General features: G+C 34.6%; 2 protein-coding genes across 3 annotated transcripts in view; one reads left to right on the top strand and one right to left on the bottom strand.

Moving 5' to 3' along the window:
* The first annotated feature begins 586 nt into the window (after positions 1–586).
* Positions 587–4,389, top strand: LOC125847047 (disease resistance protein RPV1-like). The gene is made up of 4 exons (XM_049526753.1): positions 587–1,737; positions 1,825–2,274; positions 2,613–3,530; positions 3,703–4,389. The coding sequence occupies exons 1-4, from the start codon at positions 727–729 to the stop codon at positions 4,387–4,389; spliced, it is 3,066 nt and encodes a 1,021-aa protein (XP_049382710.1). The 5' UTR covers positions 587–726.
* Positions 4,390–5,197: 808 nt separating this feature from the next.
* LOC125847612 (protein DETOXIFICATION 40-like) overlaps positions 5,198–27,650 on the bottom strand; it is a 24,870-nt gene continuing 2,417 nt past the window's right edge. The window contains exons 1-7 of one of the 2 annotated variants that reach the window (XM_049527252.1): positions 11,888–12,226; positions 10,526–11,157; positions 10,016–10,072; positions 8,111–8,349; positions 7,018–7,136; positions 6,785–6,871; positions 5,198–5,414 (exon numbers count right to left, since the gene is read on the bottom strand). In XM_049527252.1, the coding sequence (XP_049383209.1) occupies positions 5,346–5,414; positions 6,785–6,871; positions 7,018–7,136; positions 8,111–8,349; positions 10,016–10,072; positions 10,526–11,157; positions 11,888–12,187 (1,503 nt within the window). In that variant the 5' untranslated portion in view covers positions 12,188–12,226 and the 3' untranslated portion in view covers positions 5,198–5,345. Of the gene's footprint in view, positions 5,415–6,784; positions 6,872–7,017; positions 7,137–8,110; positions 8,350–10,015; positions 10,073–10,525; positions 11,158–11,887; positions 12,227–27,650 lie in introns of those variants that run through there. The other variant, XM_049527254.1, reaches the window with a different exon arrangement.

Here is a 27,650-nt window from a genome sequence, read left to right as displayed (position 1 = left end):
AATAAAAGATATTTTCTCAAAAATATTTTTCATTCATAAATCAAACACTAAAAAATATTTTCTACTTACCAATCAAACATGAGAAAATAAGTCAACAATCTACTTGTTTTCCAAGAAAACATTTTCCAATACCAAACACACCCATAGTGTTTATAATGATCAACTCCCCACATACAACAACAAAAATATTACCCAAGGTTGGATTCGGGGAGGATAGAGTGTACACAAAGCTCATCTCTACCTCGTGGAGGTAGAGAGGCTTTTTCCGGAGGACCTAGGCTCGAGTACAACAAATAAAAGTATGTATGAAAAGGAAAAACAATAGTGAAGGAAACATAGCAACTAATTAAAGGAAACAGTTACATCAACGAAATAGTCCAATAACCGAAAACATTACTTACTTCAGTGAAAACAGATAAAGTAAACCAAAGCTTGAGTAAATACTCATTGGTAGAGTAGCCAAATCAATACACATATCTTTGTGTATGTTTCAGAAGAAAGTATAAAAATTCATAAATATCAGGCATAGTTACTCTATTTATCAAACCTAACACATATATATGACTTTTCACTTGATATTATACAGCTAACCAATGTTTCTGTTTTTGTTTGTTCCACTTTGATCTTCATTGTAGGACTGAGTTGAGATTTATAGAGAAACTTGTGAAAGTTACTGAAAATAAAGTAAACCGTTCAATCCTCAGTGTTGCTCCTTACCTAATTGGTATGAATTTTCGGGTTAACAATATTTGCTTGTGGTTGCAACATAAATCAGATAATGTTGGTATTTGGGGCATTTGTGGTATGGGTGGTATAGGGAAGACAACAATTGCCAAATATGCATTTAACTCTAACTTTGAAAGTTTTGAAAGAAGCAGCTTCCTCTACAATGTTAGAGATTTTTCTGAGTCTACCGATGGACTATTGTATCTGCAGAAACAATTTCTTTCTGATATTCTTGATGGGAGGAAGATTGACATTCAGAGTGTTGAAGATGGAATCAATCAGATCAAAAGTGCTGTTTATGGTAAGAGGGTTTTCGTTGTGCTGGATGATGTTGATGAAGTGGACCAATTAGTTGCTATCATAGGAATGCGAGATTGCTTTTATTCAGGTAGTAAAATAGTAGTGACAACTCGGCACATAGAGTTACTAAGGGCTTGTAAAATTGAATTGATTGATCATGTTCAGAAACTGAACATAGGCGAATCAGTTGAACTATTTAGTTGGCATGCATTCGGACAAGACCATCCAGTTGAGAATTACACCAAGTTCTTGAGAAGGATTATAGAATACTGTATTGGATGTCCTCTAGCTTTACAAGTTTTGGGTTCTTCTCTCTCTGGTAAAAGTTTAGATGTATGGGAAAGTACACTGAAGAAACTAGAGGTAATTCCTAATAGTCAATTATCCAAGAAACTGCAAATTAGTTTTGAGTTTATACAAGATGATCATGACAAAAGCCTATTCCTTGACATTGCCTGTTTCTTTCTTGGAAAGAATGTAGACCATATTGTCACTATACTTGATGCATGTGGATATTATTCAATGGTTGGGATTCAGAATCTCCAAGATAGATTCTTGTTGATAATTGATGAATATGGAAAACTGAGGATGCATCCATTAGTTAGAGATATGGGACGAGAAATTATACGCCAAGAATCACCTAAGCATCCCGAAAGACGGAGTAGATTGTGGCATTTCAAGGACTCATTTAAAGTTCTGAGAGAAAAAAATGTAAGATCATTATTTTTGCTGTTACATTTACTTTCGCAAATATAGTTTTATGTTCTATCTTTCACTAATGAGTAATCTTTTCATCAGGGTTCAGATATGATTCAAGGCCTGAACCTTAGGTCTTGTGCACACAAAGATAAGCCACCAAGATTCTTCTATCATCCAACAGCAAAAGAGTACTTGCAGGAATGTGCCTACTTAATAGGGAAAACAAGGCTGTCACGCCAAAATGATCAATCAAGTCAACCACAGCCTCGTAAAGTTCTCCTTTATGGTTCCTCAATAGAATCAAATGGCAAATCAAAGAAGGTGGACAGCGTCAACACTGATGCATTTTCTGGTATGCACAAATTAAAACTGCTGCAACTTGACAATATAGCGGTTAAAGGAAATTACAAGGAGTTCCCAAGGTCATTGAGGTGGTTGTGTTGGCACAAATTTCCATATAAATGTTTACCTGATGGCTTACCTTTGGAGAAACTGGTGGTCCTGGAAATGCGCTACAGTAGGTTGCATCATCTTTTTAAAAGAAACAAGGTAAATATGGCCCTCTCTCTTGAGCTTTAATTTTCTACAACCAAAATATATTTAGCAAACAATATTAAATTAAGCACAAACTCCATAGCGGAAGTTGTTATATTCTATTAATAATCCCGCCTACTGGTTCTGCAGAACATAGCTGACTGAACATCTGGTTTCTGAAGTGACTTCCTAGTCTACAGAATGTTGGCAATCAGTTTACATTTTTGTACTTGTCTGCTTTTAGGAGATAAATTTAGTCACTACCACGTCTAAGATTCAACATTCTTATGTATTTTTTTGAGTAACAAGCTATTTCCCCTTATGATTTGTTTTTGTATTTTTTTGTCTTACAGCTTCTCAGTGCATTAAAGATTCTGAATCTGAGTCATTCAGAAGGTCTGTCCTACACCCCTGACTTTTCAAAGCTCCCAAATCTTGAGAGGATAATTCTCAAGTACTGCACTAGGTTGACTCAGATTGATAAATCGATTGGGGGACTAAAGAGACTCCTCATTCTGAACCTAAGAGGCTGCCAAAGTCTACGGAAGCTTCCCAGATGTATTAGTAATCTTCATTCCCTCGAGAAGCTTATTCTGTATGGTTGCTCAAAATTTGTATGGTCTTCATTAGAGCTGGGTAAGATGCATTCATTGCTAGAGCTTGATGCCGGTGGAACTGCTAACCATCAAGTTTCCACTTCTGTAAGTACGAAGCATTTACTGAGTTTAGCTCTGTGCACTTCAGTCTCAAGCCCGAGAAAATCTCCTGGAATTGTTAACCTGTTAACTACAGTATCTCAGACATTAGTAACCTTAAGTCTTATTGGATGTGATCTATCTAGTGATTTGATTCCAGTGGAGCTTGGTGATTTCTCCACACTGCAGAACTTGTTTTTAAGTAAGAATCCAATTCATAGCTTACCAGATAGCATCAAGGGGCTTACCAGTCTCCAGGTACTTGAGTTAGATAACTGCGAAGAACTTAAATATCTTCCAGAGATCCCAGCCAGTGTGACAACCTTGAGTATACATGGATGCAGATCACTCGAGCGGTTATCAAATTTACCAAACATATTGACAACATTGGATTTTCTTGCATTACGTTGCAACAAACTAATTGAGGTTCAGGAAATGTTCCAGCTAAAATGCATTTCTTTATTTGATGATGACTTAATCAGCGTTCTGGGTTTACCCAACTTGACGTTCTTGAGTGACACTAAGGCGGATCTCTACAACAACCTGACTCTTTCAAGGTGGAAAGGTCCTATACAGGTATACTCTCCTACTAGTCCCCATTTATATGTGGCAACTAGGAAATGTTTTGCACCAGGCTGCCCTTTTTTAACTAGGAAACTTTTTGGTTTAGAAACATGAGTTTCTTGCTCCTATCACACTAATAGGGGAAGCAAGATATAACTGATGTATATTTGTGAATAATATGCAGGGCCTCTATGAATTTGGCATATTCAGTACTTCTGTCCATGGAAGTGAGGTTCCAGACTGGTTAAGCTACAATGCTAAAGGGTCGTCCTCAATCAGTTTTGATGTGCCTAATCATGACATTCAGGGTTTAAACTTATATGTTATCTATGGAAATGCCAGCATATCTTATTGTACAAGGAGAAATAAATTTTGGAATGAGTTTCATGTTAGAGTGGCAAATATGACCAAGGATCTGAGATGGACATACAGTCCAATCATTCATGGTGTTCCAGATATTGATGAAGATATCAAATGGCAATGCTATTGGGAAATAGGAGATCACTTGGATCCTGGAGACTCTATGAGCATTTCAGTTACTCTATATTCTGGTGTTCGGTTGAAGGAATTTGGCGTCCACATTGTGTATAAGCAAAATGAGAACAATTTGAGATGTAAAGCATCATCTCCTCCTGCACACCATCTCATTAATGGGGTGGATAACTCTGCATATCAGGTTCAAGGCTCCTACTTCCTCTGTCATCATGACTTTGATATTCAGCAAAATTATTTCACTTATGGCTGGAATTCAACGGGCTGGTATGACTTCTTCTTTGGTGATAATTCTGATCAAGATATTCCCGAGGAATTAAATGGTTCCCCGTCACATTGCAGATATGACCAGCGAGAATGTCTATGGACTTGTATCTAGAGTGGAGGATGATAAAACATGGCGATTGCCATGATGCTGGATTGCTGGTGTGGAGCTCTAAGGTTTTCTAAATCATGATATGATCCAGTACCATTCATTATTTTTATGCAAAGGGGAAGAGGTGAAAATTTAGATAGTCAACCAATTGAGGCTACGTACTTTGCATGATTTCCTGCCATTCATTATATATTGTCAATATGAGACACTATGAAAGAGTGCAGGTTTCCAAAAGTTCCATGTCTTTCTCCATTATACCATCTCTGTAAAATACTATATGCTTGTTGCTTAGTTAAAGGGACTAATCTAATGTAGTTTGTCCCTTGCAAGTCTTCTTTAAAAGTTTCTTTGACGAAAGAAGGCGGGCCGGGCAATCATAAACAAAATCTTGACGATCGTCAACCAGAAATCGTTGAGTCTTGCCCTTCCTTGCACGAGAATTTCTATCCTCCATTTTCATCCTGCTTAAAGTGGCTTAGCAGGATTTTTAGAGTAACCCTCACCTATTTTCTCCACGAAGGAAAATAATACACACTGAATTAATTAGGGTTGTGTAACACCTCTCTGTTTTGGGTCAACTTCAAATCACCATATATTTTACAAAATAAAGAGTTAGATGGCCCATGAAGTATCAAATCGAAAGCCCTCTTTCCAACACCACCAAATTTGCTGAATTCCAAACTCCGAGTAAAGAGTTGTGGTTGTTTGAGTAAATCGAAGGTCTTCTTCTCTTTATATTATGAGCTTATATTTTATAACATGATTAATAGTTATTGTGGTACCGTTCCTTTTACTTTTAAAATTATAATCCAAAACAACTTTATATTAATACATATTGATAAATATTAAGCTCGTGCTCGCCCATGTAATTATCATCTCTAGTTGATGAAACAAGAACCAAAAGGTACTAATAAGTCAACTATTACATATGCATTAATCCCTATTGATTAATATACTTCTCAATCATTGAACAATGGTTTTTTACTATTGTTTTGCCACATATTTAATCGACTCTTTGCTTGCTCCACCTGAGAAATTATAGGAACATGTTAGTCAACAATCAAGATGTCCGTTTTCAAACTTATCTAAACTAATTAGCCAAAAGCAAAATACAACAAGAATTAAGAAGGCTTGGTAGTTTATATACTTTAAATCCATATTCAGGCAAACTGTTACACTATGTTTGGATCATTGTTACCCATTGTATTGTTTTGTATCGTTATCATAACTACAATGTTTGTTTTGATTGTTACTTAAAATGTGTTGTAGTGTATTGTTAAATTTCGTTGTTACGTAACAATGAAAACCCAATTTTATGGAACAACCAATTTGGTGTGTTCCCATTGTTACTTAATTTCTTTTTTCAATTATATCCTTCCATAATATTTCATAATAATATTTTACCCTTTACCCTTTACCCTATATTATTTAATTCTAGTCAAACCTCCTACTCTAGAATAATTAAGGATATTTTAGTAAATTTGTAAATTACAATACAATACGATACAGTCAAACCACACAATAAAAATGTTATTAAACAACAACAAACAATACAATACATTATGAAACAATAGGTAACAATGATCCAAACAGAGTTTAAAGTTTTATTCAAATGATATTCCATGATTGAAAATTAGTACTACTAGGTGTCGTTTGGCCAAAAATCTATTTTAGAAAAAAATTAAAATTAGTATTTGACCATATAATTATCATTATTTGATAAATATATTTGGCAAACATCTCAAGTTTCCTAGTTTTAGAATAAAAAAACTAAAAATTGGGCAAAATTCTAGTATTTTGGCAATTTTAAAAATTACCCCAAATTTTTATATTCTATAAAAACACCCATCATTTATAATTTTGAATTACATTTCAGTCCTAGTTTGTTGCATAAAATTATACCGTTATATACCTATTTTATGCCATTTTTATCTGAGTTTGCTCTCTGACATCACTTCCAATTGCAAGTTGTAATAATAATGGTATTTTCCTCTTGTTTTCTTCCTCTTTTTTTTTTTCAAATTCATATAAATTATGTTCGTTGTCATGACTTTTCATGGAATATTTCATTATAAAATGATAATACAAACTTATGGATGTTTTAAATAATTTTTAGAACTTATAGATATAAATCATATTTATTTTTTTAAAAGTTAAATATTTTCCCCAAAATTTATGATCAAGTGCATGATGAAACTTCACCCAAAATAACTTGCCAAAAATAGTTGGAAAATTGTGGTCAATCGCTAGCTTAGTATAAGTTTTTGGAAAAATTAGGTTTTAGAATATTTAATTTTTGAAAATCAGTTTTAAATGAACTCAAAAGATCTGAAAATATGATTAAAAATCTTGGAAAGAGTTCAAAAAAAAAAATTTCAAAATTACTCAAACAACTTACCTCTTTCTCCCAATCGGTTCGAAAGGTGACCCACAATAATATGATAGTCTGCATAGCTGTTCCTCCTAACATCCCCAACCATATTCCCTTCACAATTAACCAAAACAATATTAACATCAGGATTGGCTATAACTATAATTTTAATAATTAAATGTGTTATAACTTTAAAAAAAAAAAAAAAACATTTATACTGTATACAAATTATAAAAAGGTAAAGTAAATATTATATATACCTTGGCTTCAAGGTTGAAATAAAATCCAAGAACAATACCCAATGGAATGCCAACAACGTAGTAACATCCAACGTTAACGTATGCCACAAATGCTTGCCATCCACATCCAACAGCAACCCCTTCAAATATTTTCATATATTAGTATTATTTTATTCCAAATATTGATGATGAGAAAATAGTAATATAGTACTTCCTCCGTCCCTATTTAGTTGTCCACTTTAGAAATGACACACATATTAAGGCAACAATGATTAGCATAGTGAAGTTACAATTTTGCCCTTATTAATTATGATTCCAAAATAAATTTATTCAAGATAACTAATCAATGTTGGGGGAAGTTTAAATTTTTAAGAAGTTTAAATGAGGGTATAATAGGAAAATTTTTTTTGTCCTTTCTTGATTTGTCAAAATAGACAAGTAAATAGGGACATCTAAAAGAGGAAATATGGACAAGTAAATAGGGACGGAGGGAGTATATTGTTAGGTTAGTCATGTATATCCCTTCACTAAAAAAACAAATCTATCCTTTATGATAATCTAATAAATTCATCAACTAATATAATTATAAATAATTTAAACATGCAAAGAGTTCAGTCCAACAATTAACAAACATATCTTAAGTGAACAAATTAAAGTCACATGCGTGAGTGAGTAAAACATACTCCGTCTACTTATCTTAAATAATAAAATTTGTCATAAAGTCCGCAGAGCACATCTCGAGATTGATGTGGTATAAAGATTCAGAAAACATTCCAACTTTATTTCTTTGAAAATTGAAATCCCAATTATTCATTTCCCAATGTATTTCTCAAAAACTTTAAATTGTATTATATTCAAGATTGATATATATAGTAAACTATTTATTGCTCCTTATGAGGTAATACTAGACTAGTAAAGATGGAATGAAAGTATTATATATCTAGAAAAAAGTTATATTTTTTCTTGATTTCATAAAAATATATAATTTTCTAAGATAATTCAGTAATAATCTGTTATTATCAAAAAATAAAAACTATAGTCTAGTAGATGTAGTAAATCTAAAGAGAGTAAAAGAATAAAAGTAGGAGAGAGAATATATATGTATAAATGATACCAGATAAAACAGGTTGAACACCATTGAGTATTAGAGATATAGCCAAGAGTGGGGCAAGATCTGAGGCTGCTTCAGCAATGACTTGTCCACCCGTGAAGGCATAACTCATGACATGGCGGAATAATAAAACCAAAATTGCAAACACAACAGAAATCACAAATGAACTCATTGTCACCACTACAACAGAAAATGCTGCTGATTTTGGATGTCCACCTCCCAACTCATTGCTCACTCGAACACTGCATGTATCGAGTTTAACTAACTTTTATATACCGATAGAAATGTTTAAATAATTACAACATTTATAAATATCTTAATGTAATTAATTAGGATTCTGCATCCTAATCCCAAATTATGTTGATCTCTGTAATTACTTCAAATCGAAGATTGGCAATCATGCAACACCAAACTTGCATTCATGTAAAGATTATTTTGTGATAGTCCAAGATTTTTTAAAATAATTTTAACTTGTGTATAGTGGCAAGTATTGTCCAAAATTATTTAAACAATTAAAATATTTATATAAAATAATTATAAGTTAATCTTTATAAGTGTGTTAATAGCGTAATAAAAATTATAACTAACATGATATATATATATGTGTGTAATATAACTAAAAGGGAAAAGGGTACGGAATATATCCGAACTTTGATCGAAATTGCTGTAACAATTCCAAACTTTGGGCAGGATCTATTACCCCTGCACTATTTAATAGTGTATTTTAAGGTATATATGTATCTACGTGAATAACTTACTATTTATAATGATGCAACATTTATGATTTGTCATTCTTTTGTGATTTTGTCACATATTTCGATGTAACCTATTTCTTCATATTTTAATTATTGGTTTGCTATCATTTTTTTTTTTTTTGGTCTTATCCCTTTCAAATATTGGTGTCCTTTTGATTGTGTGATTTCATCAAATCAATTCTACTGCCAAGAGATATTTTATTTTTCAATTGTCTTTTAATAGCCTTCTTTTTTTTTTTAACAAATAAACAAGTAAAAGGTTATTAACAGAATACCATCTACCCCCTTATTAGTCCCATTTTACGTATCACACAATCTCTATTATTATTTAGAGAGTTTGAAATAAAAAGGCTTTGTCTACGATTTTATCATATGTTTTTATCAAATATTTTAAATTATCAATTTTATTATTGTGCTTTTTAAACTTTTTATATATTGTTACTAAATATTTCAAATTGTTAATTATTTAAGTTGAACAAATTTTGATCTTAAAGGTTTGTTCATAAAGCAAGTAGGGGTCAAAAGTTCAAGACCGTCTATTTCTAAGATTATTGGGTATAATACTACTGAATACTTCCTTTGTTTCAATTTAAAGCTTTGAAGTTCCTTTTTTGGTTTGTTTCTGAAAATACATCACTATATATGTTTTATAACTTTCATATTATACTAGCATCTTTAATCTAGGACAACAGAATTTAGAAGTCCATATAAAAGAAAATAAGTCTCCTCAATTCTTCATTTAACTATGAAATTTAAGTCACTATCACCCATCCTTTTAAATAAATGACATAATTATAAGGAGATACTTTCGAAAAAACACAAAAATGCTTCAAAAGCTAGTATTCCTCATTTACCAGACACCAACACCAGTCACTAGGTCTTTTTAGTATGAATATTGTTAGTTTTAGTAAATTATATGTAAGAACAAAAATATAACTAATTAAAATAACCTATCAAGATTAGTCAAACAACAAATTGACAATTTGGCATGACATATCCTTTCTAAGAACTATACCATTATATACCCCTAATGTGGTCCAAACTTTTGACAACACAAGAAACAATTCCTAGCATATTTATTTATATTATATCATGGTAAAAATGAAGAATATATAATATCAAGTAAATATTCAGTAATTAATTAATCACTAACCTTGCTGCAGCATTGAACCCAACGGATATCATGAACACCCACCCTAGAATTGTCGTACTGCATCACAAATTAATAATTATCATTATATCAAGAAAAAAGTTCAAGAAATTAGAAATATATAATTAAACAATTTACTACTCCCTCTAATCCATATTAACTAAATTGTCGGAGTATGACATATACCTCTTAAAAAAAATATTTAAGTACACAAATTAAAGACTGGTTTCCACTATTACTTTTTGATTATTTTCAAACTAGTCTCCTAGAAAACGTAAATTAATTAAAAAAAGGACCTCATTAAATGAAGGGTAAATATCGAAAAAACAATTTTTTAAAACTTTCAAAATTCACTTATTTTGAACAGTGAATTAACAGTCTCAAAATGCTAAGACTAGTTTCCACTATTACCCTTTAGATTATTCTCAAACTAGTCTCCTGAAAAACAGTCTCAACAATTCACGTAATATAGACGAGAGAGAGTAATGAATTTGCTAAGTAGACATATTTTACCAAACAGCAAGAGAGTCCAATGCCACTTCAGGATTTGGAAGCAAACCAGCAATTAAAATCAAAATCTGAAAATACCAAGTCTCTAGACATAACATAATAGCTGAAGCAAGTGACAACTTGAAAAAATCCCACAATCCATAAAATGCTTGCATGCTAAATCCACTCCATGTTTTCTTACATCTATCAGTCCACAAAATATACACAAATTGTGCAATCACAACTATCCACCATGAAATGCTCAAAACCAAAGCTCCACCAAATAATCCCCAATTAAATACGTAAAGCACTAGCCACGTTAAAGAAAGGTGAAAAATTAATGTAACGGCAGCAATATATGCACTAGGGTTAACAATACTTTGAGCTTGTAAGAATTTTTGGATAGGGAAGTTGGCTGCATAAGCAAATATTTGTGGAATTAAACCATAGACAAATAGTGCTGCTGCTGATGCTACTTTCTTGGATTGGCCTAGTAAAATCAAGATTGGCTTAGAAAATAAGTATGCCACCATTAGTGGTATTCCTGTTAACATAAGAAGTATGGTTGATCTTTGGAGATATATTCCTAGCATTTCATACTTGTGACCTCCATATGCTTGACCACATAATGTCTCCACTGCACTTCCCATTCCTAGCTGCTCCAATATATATATAATTTGTTGTAAGTATATATACAATTACTTATAAAGGTGCAATCTATACTATAATCATTTTCATCCCAATATATGCAGGCAGCGGAGTCAGAATTTGAAGTTTATAAGTTTGAAATTCTGATTTTCTAAAGTTATTGAATTTTCCATTTAATTTCTTACTACAAATTCAGGATTTGAACCTATAATCAACACACTGGCTCCACACCTGAATGTATGCGACACATTTTTTTAGTAGATCGCAAAATGAATGTCATATTCTTATAGTTGAAATAACTTAACTTTAAAATTCTGTTTTATATACTTCCTCAGTTTATTTTTACTTGGTCACTGTTTGACTTGACACACCCATTAAGAAAACAATTATTGATATAAGTATTTTACCAAACTAGCCCTATTAGGTCTTGGAAAATGATTTGGAGAATAGAAATTTAATGCTAAGGGTAAAACATAGAAATAAATAATTATTTTTTCTTAATATGTCAAAAGTGATAAGTAAAAATGAAAATCTATTTTAGAAATAAGTGACAAGTAAAAGTGAACTGAAAAAATGTCTTAAGATTTGTTCAGATCACAAACTTCAAAAGTTGTTTTTTCCTTTCTTATATTTCGTGCCTAATCAAACGATGTCAGATAAATTAGGGGCGAATAAAAGGGAGTATTACTAATAAATCTTGAGGTTGTAAAACAATATATAAAGGTGAAACAAAATTACCATGACACCATAGGCCAAAAGTTGAATGCCACTATTACCAAGGGAAGCAGCAGCAAGTTCAAGATTTCCAAGATGGCCACAGAAAATTTGTGTAGACATGGAAGTAACATTGTTAAGCAAGTAAACAATGATGGAAGGAGCTGCTAGACGGAACAGATTTCTCAACTCTATTACTGAAGCTATTCTAAAACGCTGAATACGTGATAAGCTTGTGTCTGATAGGATTTCTTCAAGTTCAGAGCTAATTTGCTCCGCCAATATTGGTTCTTCTGATTCTAACAAAGGTTCATTTGGCTCCATGTTTCAGTAGGAAGTTTTTGTCAAAAATGTTAAGATAGGTTTTATGAAAGAAGGAAGAATTGGTTTTTGATTTTTATAGAGCAAGTTGAAGTGAAAGCATGATGTAAGCACATGAGTGGAATTGATGCTACTCCGTCGATTCATTTTTACTTGTTCAGTATTGACTTGTCAAACATTTTAAAAAATAATAAATAAAATGAAGATTTAATAAATTACCTTTTTGAATATTAATTTAAAAAGAAAAAATAATAATAAATTATCTTTTAATTTTCTAGATAGAACATATAAAAGTAAATATTTACGGAGGGAGAATTATTTTAATGTCCTACTTATTATGTTGAATATTTTATAATAGGAATTTAAATAGGGAGCTTCCAAACAAATAGATACTACCAAAAAAATACTATAACAATGTCATGTCAATTTGCGGTCTAAAGGTGAGTGTGTGCACTTACCATAGAGAGGCAGTGAGAATAACACCTACATTAATTTAAGTAATAAATTTGCACATTCACCTGGACCGTTTGTTTGTCGAAACAACACATTACACATGCATGTATCTCTTGAGAGCCTTCTTTTGGGACTTAATTCAATTAAATCTCCATATACACACACGAGAATTATTAGGTGTTTATACATTTTTTAAAAAAAATTATTCTTCACCTTCATTAATCATTGATTATATATTAGTGTGTAAAAAGTTACAACACTAACTTATGGAACAATATACATGATCATTGAGATGAGGCTAGTATATAGATGCCTAATGTTGACACCCAATTTTTGACCTTCACATTATAGATTAATCATCGAGCTTCTTCAATTTCAAATGAGTTAAAATAATTTTATAAAATTTCAAAATATAAAATAAATAAATAAATAGATATAGTTTGCAAGTTATTTTAAATAGTTGTATCATTTTTATAGTTTTTAAATAATATATATGTTTTATATAATTATGTATATGATTAATGTATTTTATGAATATTTAAAAATCATCTCAAAAGACTTTATATTTTAAATATTTTATTTAGTGATGGTTATAAATTTTGAATTAATGAGTTTTATGAAACTCAAAATACTTTCAAGTTATTTTTTAAAAGTAATTTTATCACTTTTTAATAATAAATATGTATATTTTTACAATCACGTTATTTTATAAATATAAAAAATTATCTCAAAAGATTTACATTTTAGTTAAGTATTTTATTAATTTACTTTAGTTTAAGTTATAGTTATAATTTCTAGTTTTTTTAGTTTGTAATTAAATTAATTATTTTATAATCAATTTAATTAAGAAGTTCATTAATTAATTTGTCATCTTTAATTATAAGTCGAATTTGCTAATTAAATTCAATTTGACTAAGTTCTTAATTTTAATTAGCTACGATTTCAATCAATTTGACCAATTCTTAATTCAAAACTAGCCCCTTTTTACCTCACCCATACCCAATTCAATAGGCCAATTTTGGGCCCATTTTCATTTCAAATTCCCAGCCCATTTCTCCCTTTCTCACATTAATGTCAGCAACCCAACTTCATAACAAATCCAAAACCCTCCAATACAATACTACAGTAAGCCAAAATACCCCTACTCTTCTTCTAGGCGTGAAGAAAAACAACGACCCCACCCCCATACTTGCCTTCGTCTTCTTCACGCTAAATCAACCCGGAAATTACGTCTCCTACCTTACAAGAACCCATACCCTGCAAACCCATCACCCTCACGTCCCCTTTCCCCCATTTTAGGGGATTTTTTTCAAAGCTTTCTACGATTGTCTGGAAAAGGGGCAGAATGAATTCGAATTTAAAAATTCGAAATTTCACGCGATTTCCCCCTAATTTCCATCTATATATTCATCTATTTTAATCACTGTTGGGGGGGAGTTTTTTTTTTGAGTTTGAGTTTTCGGCAAATAGGTTTTACACTTTAGAATATCACATTTTAGTCCTTTGATTCTAAATTCCGAAAAAGGTAGCTGCTCTAATTCTGCCTAGAATTTTTGTTTGCTGTTCGTATTAAGATTTCGTGGTAGAAGAATCCTTGCTCTCAGCTCGTTGTCAAGTTCGCCGCCCACGAAGAGTAATACTATCCGAGCCCTCGTGGGCTTCATTTTTCTTCCCTTCGTACTTCAAGAGGGCCATAAACGCCAAAGATTCTTTTATCGAGTCTGCCACATCTTGTCGAGTTGCTGGAAAGTCAAATTACAGGTCCCGGAAAGTAAAAAATGGGCTGTATACATGTTGTATACAACGTTATACAATGAATTACAGGTCAAAAATGCAAAAATACAAAGATGAGGTAAAATACAGGTGTTCGGAATCAGGAGATACACGAAAGAGCTGATATACATTTCGATATACAGTCGATGTATACAAAAACGGGAATTTGGTTAAGATAAAAAATTCCAGCGAAATTGGCCCAAAAGGAGGCCCAAACTCAATTTCTCCCTTACTCTTTAATTATTTAATTGTGATTATTTATTGTTCGTTGTTTAACTCTAGCTTTATAATTTTTAATTAACTTAATTAGATTCCCCAAAAGACGAGTTACTTTCTTTGTGTTAGTTTGCTTTGAATACTTTTTTTGTGTTAAGGTCATTTATTTTATTAATTAAATATTGGGCGAATTTTGTATTTTAATTAAGTTAAATCTTTGTTCCTAAAAAAGATATGTTTTAAGGCCTCTTCACTTGATCACATTTTATTTTAAAGTGGTTTTAAGTTAAAGTATTTTTCTCAAATGAACTAAAAATGTTCTCTTTCTAGTTTGTCATTTTTCTCAAAAAGGTTAGTCAAAACTTTAATTCTTCAATTAATTTAAAATGGTTTTCATGCTTAAATTAACCAATTTGGATTAAATTATTATTTTAGAAAATGAGACAAGTAAGTCCTAATTAATCTAGTTTTTGATAAAATTCTATTCACTTGCGTTTTAATTCAAATGTTTTCTTTTAGGTCCCTTTTCTCTAAAAAATAAAATAAAAGGTGTCATCTATTTAATGATTTTTTTTTCAAATTTAATCAAATATTGCAAATTATTATTTTTTATTAGATCATTTTTTCTAAGAATTAGTAAAAAAAAATTATTTTTTAGTCAAGTTGCAGGTCAACCGCATGTTAGCGGGCACTTCGAATGTTTAAACCCTTCTCGAAGTGTAAATTGAACTCCGAACCCTCTTTGATATTTTCAAATGATTTTTTCTGTTTAAATCTTTGAAAATTATAAGTCTTCTTAATTTCTTTAAAAAATTAAGTGGCGACTCTTTTCTAAGTATTTTTCTTTAAATATTTTATACTTAGAACATTTCAAAAAAGTGATTTTTCTAAAGAAAGCAAAATTACGGCATAACAGAAATGACGACTCTGCTGGGGACTTAATTAAGTTTTAACTATAAGATTTGACTATTTAACTAATTGTTATTAATTGCTGAATTGTTTATTTGTGCTTAATGTGTTTAAATTGCTATAACCTGTTGCATTCATGGCATAACATATTCCGTCAAACAACGCTTATTTTTTATTTTCCACTCAAAGGACGATTATGCGGGCCACAGTCGTTCGTTAACCAAATTGTTTTCGGGGCACCCTAACGAATGTAGTTGGCTACTGGATAGTCAACGGTCGTTAATTGTCCCAGCCCAAGTAGTCCGCTTGGGTCACCAATCCACTTTAAATAAACCCCACTCTTAGTCAAGACTAGTGTAGAACCAAACCAAATCCCAAATTTAGCGCATTTGAACTAAGTTGACCCAACACCCAAGGCGTGTTTGGGCTCATTAGAAGTCCACCTTGTGTCTATTTGGCCCATTGGTCAATAAAAGACAATCATGCTTATGTGTTTAAATTTGAAGGATGTATACACCATTTAGCAAACCATTATTTCTTGGGGTTGAGTTTTAATCGTTAAAGCGTTTGCAAGGATCCCCGAAATTGAACGGGACATTAAGGAACTAAATTTTGGGAATGCTTCCTCCATGAGGGGAAATGGTAAAACAAAAGAGGGTTTAGATGACGATAGCACCGGATCGTCACCCTACAGTTAAAGAAGAAGGAAAGAAGTCGTTGGGTAGATTTAAGTTTATGTAACGCATTTCTCATGTTTGTCATGTTATTTTTAAATTTTTATTGTAATCAAGAACTACGCGAGACTTGAGCCTATAGGGGGTACGTAGAAAGCTCTTTTTGAGCGTAGTCTCTCTATCAATTTCGAGAAGGGTATGTTTGAGTTATCTTATGTAATTTGAACTACGTCGGGCTTGATTTCCTTGGTGGATACGTAGGCAGCTTACTTAAGGCTCGATCTCTATCTTTTCAATTTTTATTCTCCCAGCTTGTTAGTGAAAAATTCTGAAGAATTTCACCTACAAAAGCATATGAGTGGAAGAAATTAGCCGGATTTTATGCAAGTCGATCTTCCCAATTCAATTACAAAAAAATTTCTTTCCATTTGAGTCCTCCCTTTCACCTGAAATATTTCCGTGGATTAATCTGCTTGAAGCAAAATGACACTTGTGTGTTTATTTTTATGTCATCTTATTTGCATATCTCGTTAAAAACAAAAACTAACACATATGTCTTTTGAGTTGTTCTTCTCTACAGGTAAAAACTGATCTGTGTTGAAATCAAACTTGCCGACCATCCCTACTTTACAAGATCTAAAGCAATCATACCATCCTTCCCTGATCATTCTTTGGAGAAAGGAAAGAGCAAAATGACTGGTACTTCTGAAGAAACAGGAATAGTGGATGTGACCATCAGAAATGCTGAACTCACTGATCAGAGTGAGTTGATCTCTCAGTTAATGCAACAAATTGCAGACATGCAGGAAGAGCTTCAACAGACCAAAGATTTGGCCAAACTGGACATTGCATCGAATGAACCCCCTTGAAACTAGAAGACCTCTTCCTCCTTTTCCATCACTAAGTTCCCCATTACCCAACTATTTCCCTACCCATACCACATAACCCATCACTTCCACCTCTAATCCTCATACCATTGACTTAACTGTATCCAACGCTACTTACGCCATCAATTCCTACCAAACACCACCACCATTACCAAATCAGAACCAAACACCTAACACTAATCACTCCCAAAACTTCACACCAACACACCAAATCCCATCCCAGTCTCCAATAATCCACGTATTTTGCCTAGCCAGCCTGCATACCCTTCCGTAACATTCCAAACTCCATCAGCCTATACAATCCCTAAACTATGTCCTAGCTTTCCCGTTCAACTGGAGCTGGATCACTATGAAGAAATGGAGAAGGAGTGGAGGTTGAGAGAAGAAAAACGTGAACAAGAAATGAATGTTATGAAGGATGCCATCTCCGAGGCAGTAAAAAGTGTCCAATCTTCGAGGAAGATAACATGACTTGAGTATGGGGACCTTTGCATGCACCCTGACTTGGAAATACCTGAAGGTTACAAAATTCCAAAATTTGAAACCTTCAATGGTATTGGCAATCCCATGGCTCACCTACGAGCTTATTATGACAAACTCGTGGGTATCGGAAAAAATAATGCATTAATTATGAGGTTGTTTAGTCGAAGCCTCAGTGGGGAGGCGTTAGAATGGTTCACATCTCAAGAACTCCGTCAATGGTCTACATGAGGGGCTCTGGCTAAAGACTTTTTGGAAAGATTCCAGTTTAATGTTGAAGCTATCCCTGACAGATATTATTTGGAAAAAATCAAGCAAAAGACCACGGAGGACTATCGTGAATATGCGTGTCGCTGGAGGAAAGAAGCTGCAAAGATACAACCTGTTATGACTGAAAGCGAAATAACCTCTGCTTTTATTCGAGCTCAGGAGCCCGAGTATTATGAAAGGATGTTGCCCATAATGGGACAGAAGTTTTCGGAGCTGATCAGAATGGGAGAAGCCATAGAGGATAGCCTCAAGTCTGGAAAGGTTACAAGTCTCACTGCCTTGCAGGCCGCCAACAAATCCTCACCATCCATGGCCACAGGATTCGCTAGGAAAAAGAAAGAGGACGTGTCTGCTGTATCTTTTAGCCCGAGGCCAAGGCCGCAAAGGTATTTTGGGTTTGGTTCTGCCATTGTAAATTCCAACCGATTCCCCACCTCAAATATTTACCCACCATCTCCACAAGCTCCAATCCTAATCTACTATGCACAACAGAACTACCAAGCACCACCGCCCATCTACCAAAATCAACCACTGACCTACCAAAATACACTACCAAATCACCAAGCCAATGCACCAGTCTACCAAAATCCCGGACAAAACAACCCAAATGTTAACAATCTACCCCGTCCTAACATCGAAATGAAGCCTCCCAGAGTTTTCACTCCTTTGGCAGAAACACGTACCCAACTCTTTGAGCGTCTAAGAGCGGTAGGATTGATCCAACCAGTAGACGCAAGGACAATTAATCCCACAACAAAATTCTTTCGAGCAGATCAACGTTGTGCGTACCATTCTGGAGGGGCAGAACATGATACAAAGGGATGTATCAATCTAAAACATAAGATTCAAGACTTGATCGATAATAGGGTCATCACTCTCCAAGCCCCTACCCCCAATGTGAACCTTAACCCATTGTCGAATCATGGATGAGCTACCATCAACATGATTGAAAGAGACGAAGATTAGCTTGCTAATAGGACTATCGGTGAAGCAACTGTCAACTCACTTATACCAACAGTGACCTCATTGACCATAAAGGCCCGTCCAGAGTTTGTTGTAATAACTGCACCTCATCAGACATTTGCTTTGGTGAAGGAAGGAAGTAATGAACAATCCGAAGAAAGGTTTGTTGTCCAGGCGGCCACCGAACAAGGTATGACACGTTCTGGAAGATGCTACATTCCAGAAGAACTAACTCAAGAGATACGAAGAAAGGAGAACCTAAAAAGGCCGATCACAGAGGGTGAGGCTGAAGAGTTTTTGCGAAGAATGCAGCCTAAGGAGTATTCCATTGTCAAGCATTTGGAGAAGACTCCCGCTCAGATTTCTGTTTGGGCTCTATTAATGAGTTCTGAGTACCATCGAAAAACACTGTTGAAGGTACTTGATGAAACGTATATACTGACGGGAACGAGTGGTGAGAATCTGGCCACTATGGTAAGTCATGTCATTGGGAGTCATCAAATCTCTTTCCGAGAAGATGAGTTGCCACTTGAAGGGGTGATGCATAACCGTGCCTTGTATATCACCGTTAAATGCAGGGACAAGTTTGTAGCTCGAGTATTGATTGATAATGGCACAGGGCTCAATATCTGCCCATTATCAACCCTGACTCAACTAAATTATGATGTAGGAAAAATCCGTCAAAGCCGCATGAATGTAAGGGCGTTTGATGGTTCACAAAGAGAGACCATGGGGGAAATAGACCTGTGTATCCAAATGGGGCCTGCAGAATTTGTCATTGAGTTCCAAGTGATGGGTATATCTACGAGCTATAACTTATTGCTAGGAAGACCATGGATCCATGTTGTTGGAGCAGTCCCATCCACATTGCATCAACTTTTGAAATTCATCTGGGAGGATCATGAAATCATCATCCATGGTGAAGGGAGTAATCGTAGTTACCCTGATTTCTCCATTCCAGTTATTGAATAGTCTTCTCAGGGTACTGACTTTCACATGGTGGAGATAATGAATGTTGTTTTTGAAGATACGACATTGCAAGTACCAATGTCGCAAGTGTATAAAATGTTAGCCACAACTATGCTGAGAAGTGGTTTTGAACCTGAGCGTGGGTTAGACAAGAATTTGGATGGCATATTCGAACCTCTTCCTATACCACTTCAAAATTTCCGATTCGGTATCGGTTATACCCCAACAAAAGAAGAATTATTTGAAGCAGAAACAAGGAAGAAACATGATTGTGATATACCGAAGCCTATTCCAGTATTGTACCAATCATTTGTTGCTAAAGCTTTAGAGCCTGAGATTGAAGGTCTAGTGGAAGGGATGGGAAGATTGTTTGATGAAGAAGATTGTGGTGTGATCTCGACAGAATGCACAACAACACCCACCATCCGAGATGCCGAACCTGGAGAGATGCTACAGAATTGGATGGCCACTCCACTTATGATCCGTCGAATGGCTTGGTAGACAAAGACAAGATTTGAAGTTTTATTTTGAAAATCAGTGTTGTTCGGACGAGGCCCGAAACCACCATTTATGTCACTTTATTTTTCATCGTAATGTTTAAAAAGGAAATGACTCATGAGTCATGACCAAAGTTTGTACTCTTTTTAAAATTCCAATGAAAGCCTCGTTTATTTTAAATTGATTATCTTGTCATTGTGAATTATCCTGCAATAAATATATTTAAACTATTTCTATCTAACATGGTCGATTTGTTGTTCTTTTTAGTAAAAATGAATCTAAACTTGCCAATGTCATGACATGTCACGAACACGGAGAACCAAGTAAGGTCGATGAAGATGAACGTGAAGAATATGATGAGGAAACTATGATGCCTGAACACTTTACCGAGGACTTGAGGCAACTTGAAGATGATAAAAAGCCCAACTTGGATGAAACAGAGACAGTAAACTTGGGAGATGACTAGTCGGTCAGAGAAACCCGAGTCAGTGTCTATTTGGCAGCAACAGAAAGAGAAGAATTGGTCAAGCTGCTCAGGCAATACATCGATGTGTTTGCCTGGTCTTATGATGATATGCCAGGGTTAAGCACTGATATTGTTTCCCATAAGTTGCCTATCAATTTAGAGTACTGTCCAGTAAAGCAGGAAACCAGAAAGTTCAAGCCCGATCTGAGTTTAAGGATAAAAGAGGAGGTGATGAAGCAGATCGAATCAAAAGTCGTTGAAGTGACCAAGTATCCCACTTGGCTGGCTAACATTGTTCCAGTGGCGAAGAAAGATGGAAAAATCAGGATATGCGTGGATTATCGGGATCTCAACAAAGCAAGTCCGAAAGATAATTTCCCCTTGCCAAATATCCATATACTCATCGATAATTGTGCTAAGCATGAGCTGCAATCTTTTGTGGATTGTTTTGCGGGATACCACCAGATTCTAATGGATGAATAAGATGCAGAAAAAATAGCATTCATCACACCTTGGGGAGTCTACCATTATCGAGTGATGCCGTTCGGCCTGAAGAATGCTGGAGCCACTTACATGAGAGCTATGACCACCATCTTCCATGATATGATCCACAAAGAAATTGAGGTGTATGTGGACGATGTAATCATAAAATTCCGCGAGAGTTCGGATCACCTGACACACTTGGAAAAGTTCTTTAACAGGTTACGTAGGTATGATTTGAAGTTGAACCCAGCCAAATATACATTTGGAGTACTTGTAGGGAAGTTACTCGGATTCATAGTTAGCAGAAGAGATATCGAGCTTGATCCTTTCAAGATCAAGGCAATTCAAGACTTACCTCCTCCAAAGACTAAGAAGGAAGTAATGAGTTTTCTGGGAAGACTAAATTACATTAGTTGATTCATAGTTCAATCAACGGTGATATGTGAGACCATATTCAAGTTACTACGAAAAGATGCGCCAACCAAATGGACCGAAGAATGTCAGAAGGATTTTGACACCATCAAGAGTTACCTTTCGAATCCACCAGTGTTGGTGCCACCACGTGCGGGAAGTCCTTTGTTATTGTATTTATCTATCTCTGACAATGCATTCGGGTGTGTGTTGGGGCAGCATGATGAGACCGGAAGAAAGGAAAGAGCTATATACTATTTGAGCAAGAAGTTCACGTCCTATGAGGCTCGTTACACCCTTTTAGAGAGAACTTGTAGTGCTTTGACTTGGGTTGCTAAAAAATTGAGACATTATGTGTCGGCTTATACAACACATCTCATTTCGCGGATGGACCCGCTCAAGTATATATTTCATAAAGCAATGCCCACAGGAAAGCTAGCAAAGTGGCAAATGTTATTGAGTGAGTTCGATGTAGTGTACCTGACTTAGAAAGCAATCAAGGGGCAAGCCTTGGCTGATCACCTTGTTGAAAACCCAGTAGATGAAGGATATGAACCGCTTAGAACATATTTCCCTGACGAAGAAGTATTGTTTGTAGGGGAAGACATATCAGAATCATATCCTGGGTAGAGAATGTTCTTTGATGGAGCAGTAAACTCTATAGGATCAGGAATTGGAGCAGTGTTGATATCTGAATCGGGGCAACATTATCCAGCAACAACAAAGCTTAGATTTCGATGCACTAATAACATGGCTGAGTATGAAGCATGTATTCTTGGCATTAGAATGGCTCTTGACATGAATGTTCAAGAATTACTGATAATTGGTGATTCAGACTTGTTGATTCATCAAGTTCAAGGAGAATGGGCGGTGAAGAATCCTAAAATCTTACCATACGTACAATTGGTACAGAGATTATGCAAAAGATTTAGGAAGACCGAGTTCAGACACACACCGGGAATACAGAACGAGCTTGCTAATGCCCTTACAACCATGTCATCCATGATACAACACCTAGAAAAGAGTTATATCGATCCACTTGAGATGCTTTTTAAAAGAACAACCAGCACATTGTTCACATCTGGAAGCAAAATGGGATGGGAATCCATGGTATATCGATGTGAAAAAGTATTTAGAAGCTGGTGAATATCCGGAAAAAGCAACAAGTATTCAGAAGAAAACAATCTGAAGAATGGCAATCAACTTCTTTTTGAATGGAGAGGTTCTTTATAAGAGGACACCCGATTTGGGATTACTGAGATGTGTGGATGTTGCAGAAGCCACAAAATTGCTTGAAGAAGTGCACGCTGGAGTGTGTGGGACGCATATGAATGGGTTTACATTAGCAAAGAAAATCTTAAGGGCGGGATACTTCTGGATGACTATGGAAAATAATTGTGGCCGGTTTGTCCAAAAATGTCATAAATGTCAGGTACACGAAGATTGATCAAGGTACCACCCCACGAGCTCAATGCGATGAGTTCCCCTTGGCCATTTGCAGCCTGGGGCATGGATGTTATTGGACCGATTGAGCCTGCCGCCTCCAATGGTCATAGGTTCATTTTGGTCGCCATTGATTACTTTACAAAGTTGGTCGAAGTTGCTTCCTACAAAGCTGTGACAAAGAAAGTTGTGGCCGATTTTGTTTGCAATAATTTGATATGTCGTTTTGGAGTTCCAGAGTATCATCACAGACAATGGAGCAAATCTAAATAGTCACTTAATGAAAGAGATATGTGAACAATTCAAAATTACCCATCGTAATTCAACTGCATCTCGTCCTCAGATGAATGGAGCTGTGGAAGCTGCTAATAAGAATATCAAGAGGATACTGAGAAAGATGATTGACAATTACAAATGTTGGCATGAAAATTTGCCTTATGCTTTGCTAGGCTACCGCACCACAATTCGAACCTCAACTGGAGCAACTCCTTACCTATTGGTATACGGAACAGAAACAGTGATACCAACTGAAGTTGAGATACCATCTTTAAGGATTATTTAGGAAGCTGGATTGAGCGATGCCGAATGGATTCGTGACTGATATGAGCAATTGGCATTGATTGATGAGAAAAGAATGAGTGCTGTTTGTCATGGCCAGCTGTAGCAACAGAGAATGACTCGTGCTTTCAGCAAGAAAGTAAGAGTTCGAACATTTGAGGTAGGCCAATTGGTGTTGAAACGCATTTTCCCTCATCAAGACGAATACAAAGGGAAGTTTGCACCTAACTGGCAAGGACCGTATGTTGTCCACAAAGTACTATCAAGAGGAGCTTTGGTTCTAGCAGAGATGGACGGTCAGGTGTGGCGCAAAGCTATCAATTCAGATGCCGTTAAGAGATACTACATTTGAAGGATGCTATTTCTTTCCTTTATTTCCTTGTAATTGCAGTTTGTTTGTAATCATTATCGCATTATCTTTTGAAGCATTCCCCTAGTACTTGAACTACGTTCGACCTGAATTCTCAAGAATGAGATACGTAGGCGGTCTATGTCGGCCTCGGTCGTTTCCTTATTACAATTTTCTTTTTTTTTGTCATTTCTCTATAGGGAAACTATGTTTGACCTGATTCCTGCCTCAACGGGATACGTAGGCGCCACAAGGGTTCGGTCATATTCCCAATAAGATTTCCATTTCCCCTCATAATGGAAACTGGGACAAAATTTTTGAGAGGACCCCAAAATTCTACAAGAAGAGTCATTTTCTACAAAGAAGAGTCAAATATCATATCGAAATGTGCAACTGGGAATAATTTTGAGGAGATCTCAAATTCAAGACTCCCGTGATCATCATCAGATTTGTTTTTAAAGCATCTAACTGGACATAATTTTTGAGAAGGACCTAAAAAATTCCATCAAGGATACTCGGACCTTTAAAGTCAACTTCAATTGCCTCAAATTGACGTGTTCTTAAGGGTTTTAATTTGCCAGCAAGCTACCTATCATGTCAAAATCTGAGACAAAGGGTTTTGTTCGTGTCGTGCATGTCGTGACAGTTAATTGGCAGAGATTTTCATTAAAACTTTTGTTTTAAAACTTCATACCTCGCAAATGTTTTAATATGATCTTGTCTTTTGTCTACTGCAATTCATTGGATCTACCAGACAAAGTGCCAGAGATAACGAGACCAGGAGCAAGGCGACTTTAACATAGATCAATGTTCCTAAACTAACATATTTTTGTGGATGCAAGGTATAATAAGATCATCAAAGGAGTTATATTTGCCAACCAACTAATTCAGGAGAACATATCCAGCAAATGTCTTATAGTGAGTGTAACATCTATGCTTGACCAAAGAGATATTGATGAAAGACGACATTCATAGTCAAAGTCATTCATATTCAAATGCCAAGAGGGCCATTGTATATTCTAATTGCCAAAAGGGCCATTCAATATTCAAATTGCCAAGAAGGGCATCATATTCAAATTGCCAAGAAGGGCATCATATTCAAACCGCCAAAAGAGCCATTCATATTACAATTGCCAAGAGGGCCATCATATTCAAAATGTCGAAAGGGCCATTCATATTCAAAATGCCGAGAAGGCCATTGCATATTAAATCGCCGAGAGTGCCATTCATATTAAATTGCCGGGAGGGCCATTCATATTCAAATGTCAAGAGGGCCATTGCATATCCAAAATGCTGAAAGGGCCATTCATATTACAATTGCCAAGAGGGCCATTATATTCAAATTGCCAAAAGGGCCATTCAATATTCAAATTGCCAAGAAGGGCATCATATTCAAAATGGCGAGAGGGCCATTTATATTCAAACTGCGGAGAAGTCCATTCATATCTAAATTGACAAAAGGATCATTACATATCAAAATGCCAATAGGGGCATTTATATTCAAACCGCCAAGAGGGCCATTGCATATTCAAACCGTCAAGAGGGCCATTGAATATTCAGACCATCAAGACAACCATCAATATATTACATCAACTTATTTTACTGCTTCGATATCAAAAGAAGAGTACATTGAATAATTATATTAAAAATATGAGATACGAGCTTTATTTGCTTTACGTCAAACTGAAAGAAGTTGACGTCAAATATTCAAGGAGAACAATTAAATGCCAATATGGTAAACAACACTATCTCTCCGTTTGAATTATATTTTACACTAATGAGTTTTATCACAGTCTTTGTCGAGATTATCCTAAAGGATGAATACTCAAATCAAACCACAGGTGTGGACGACATAAAAAAGGATGCAGCACAACGTGAATCTTTTTCTTAGCAGCGAACTGGGACATAGTCCAAAGAGGAGTATCAAACTCTTAGGACGCGAGCTGAGGAGCGACTTCTACCACAATCAAACCACACCCCTATCAAAAGGCATATGGGTATTCCTTTTGGTTTATTCGTTACAATTTTGCATCCGGAAAACTTTTTATTCCCACCGGAGGCAGCTTTTCAATCTGAGTGACAATTATGGCTGGCAACGGGATCGGAACCGGGACGTATCGGAACCGAAATGGAACCGGGCACGACGGGCCGGAACCGAACCGGAACCGGAACCGGTAATTCCGAAAAAAAATCCGTGTACCCGTCCCGGACCGGTACTGGACCGGACCGAAAACCGGGTCCAACTCTTATAAATTATATTTTTTATTAAAATTAAAAAATTAGGAACATTACACTTAAAAATTTATACTTTTAAAGTTTTAAATACAAACTTTCAAACTTTTAAAAGTATAAAAGTTTAAATTTCACAATTTAAAACTTTGAAAATCTAAATTCAAACTTTAAAACTATAAAAGTTTAAATTTCACCCTTTAAAAGTTTGAAAATTTAAATTCAAAGTTCAAACTTTAAAACTATGAAAAGTTTAAATTTCACACTTTAAAAGTTTGAAAATTTAAATTTAAATTATAAACTTTAAAACTATAAAACTATAAAAGTTTAAATTTCACACTTTAAATTTTAAAAGTTTGAAAATTTAAATTCAAACTTTAAAACTATAAAACTATAAAAGTTTAAATTTCACACTTTAAATTTTAAAAGTTTGAAAATTTAAATTCAAGCTTTAAAACTATAAAAGTTTAAATTTCACACTTTAAAAGTTAAATTTGAACTTTTGAAGACAATAATAAAAAAAAATTAAGGCGAATAGCCTATACTTTTATTAATATTAATTAGATAGTACAAGTTGAGTTACAAAATATTAGTAGAGTATTAAAAAATCTAATCTACACAGCCACCTTCTAGGAAGGGTTCTGTTTGAATTATACCTTGAGTTATTATACTCATACTAATAACATTTAAATTTAATAGTTCATGCTACCAAGGAAATCTTTTTTTAAATCATTTAACATTTCTCTAGTAACATGCTCTGGAATTGGTTGATTAACTAGTTCTTCCATTGCATCAATGCCGTCATCACTAAAATCTTGCATTATTTCATCAACGTCATTTTCAAATTTGGTCGGTAAAGGTGGACGACCATAACTCCTTCTCTCGCCATTAATCCAATCTCTAAATAGTACGGATATCTCCAAGCTATCTGCTGCTAATGAATGTCTTTGCTCTCCAATTTGAAATCTTGCTGCACTAAAAGCGCCTTCCGAAGCTACTGAAGATGCTTGAATAGCTAACACATCTCGAGCAACCAGTTGTAGTTTTGGAAATCCTTGGCCACGATTGCTCCACCATTCTAGAAGATCAATAGTAGTAGGTTCTGTATTTTGATTAATATATGCATTAAAATCATTTCTATGATTATGAGAAAGTTCAATAATACAATCTATCATATCATCAATATCATCTTCATTATTATATCTACTCGTAGAACTTTGAGGCTCTTCGTTATGTACTACATTCCTTATATTAGAATTATACAAGTCGTACAATTTTCTAGCTTCAATTTTTATACTATCTTTAACATCTTGACAACTAGGTGTTTCATCATCTTCACTATCAATACCCAAATTAAAATATATTTTATCAACTATTCGTGATGCACCTTCATCTTTGTAATGTGGGTTTAACAAACAAGCAGTTAAATAAATTT

The sequence above is a fragment of the Solanum stenotomum genome, chromosome 12, assembly GCF_019186545.1.
Source record: "Solanum stenotomum isolate F172 chromosome 12, ASM1918654v1, whole genome shotgun sequence".
Taxonomy (NCBI): Eukaryota; Viridiplantae; Streptophyta; class Magnoliopsida; order Solanales; family Solanaceae; genus Solanum; species Solanum stenotomum.
This window is presented reverse-complemented; position numbering and strand designations above follow the sequence as displayed.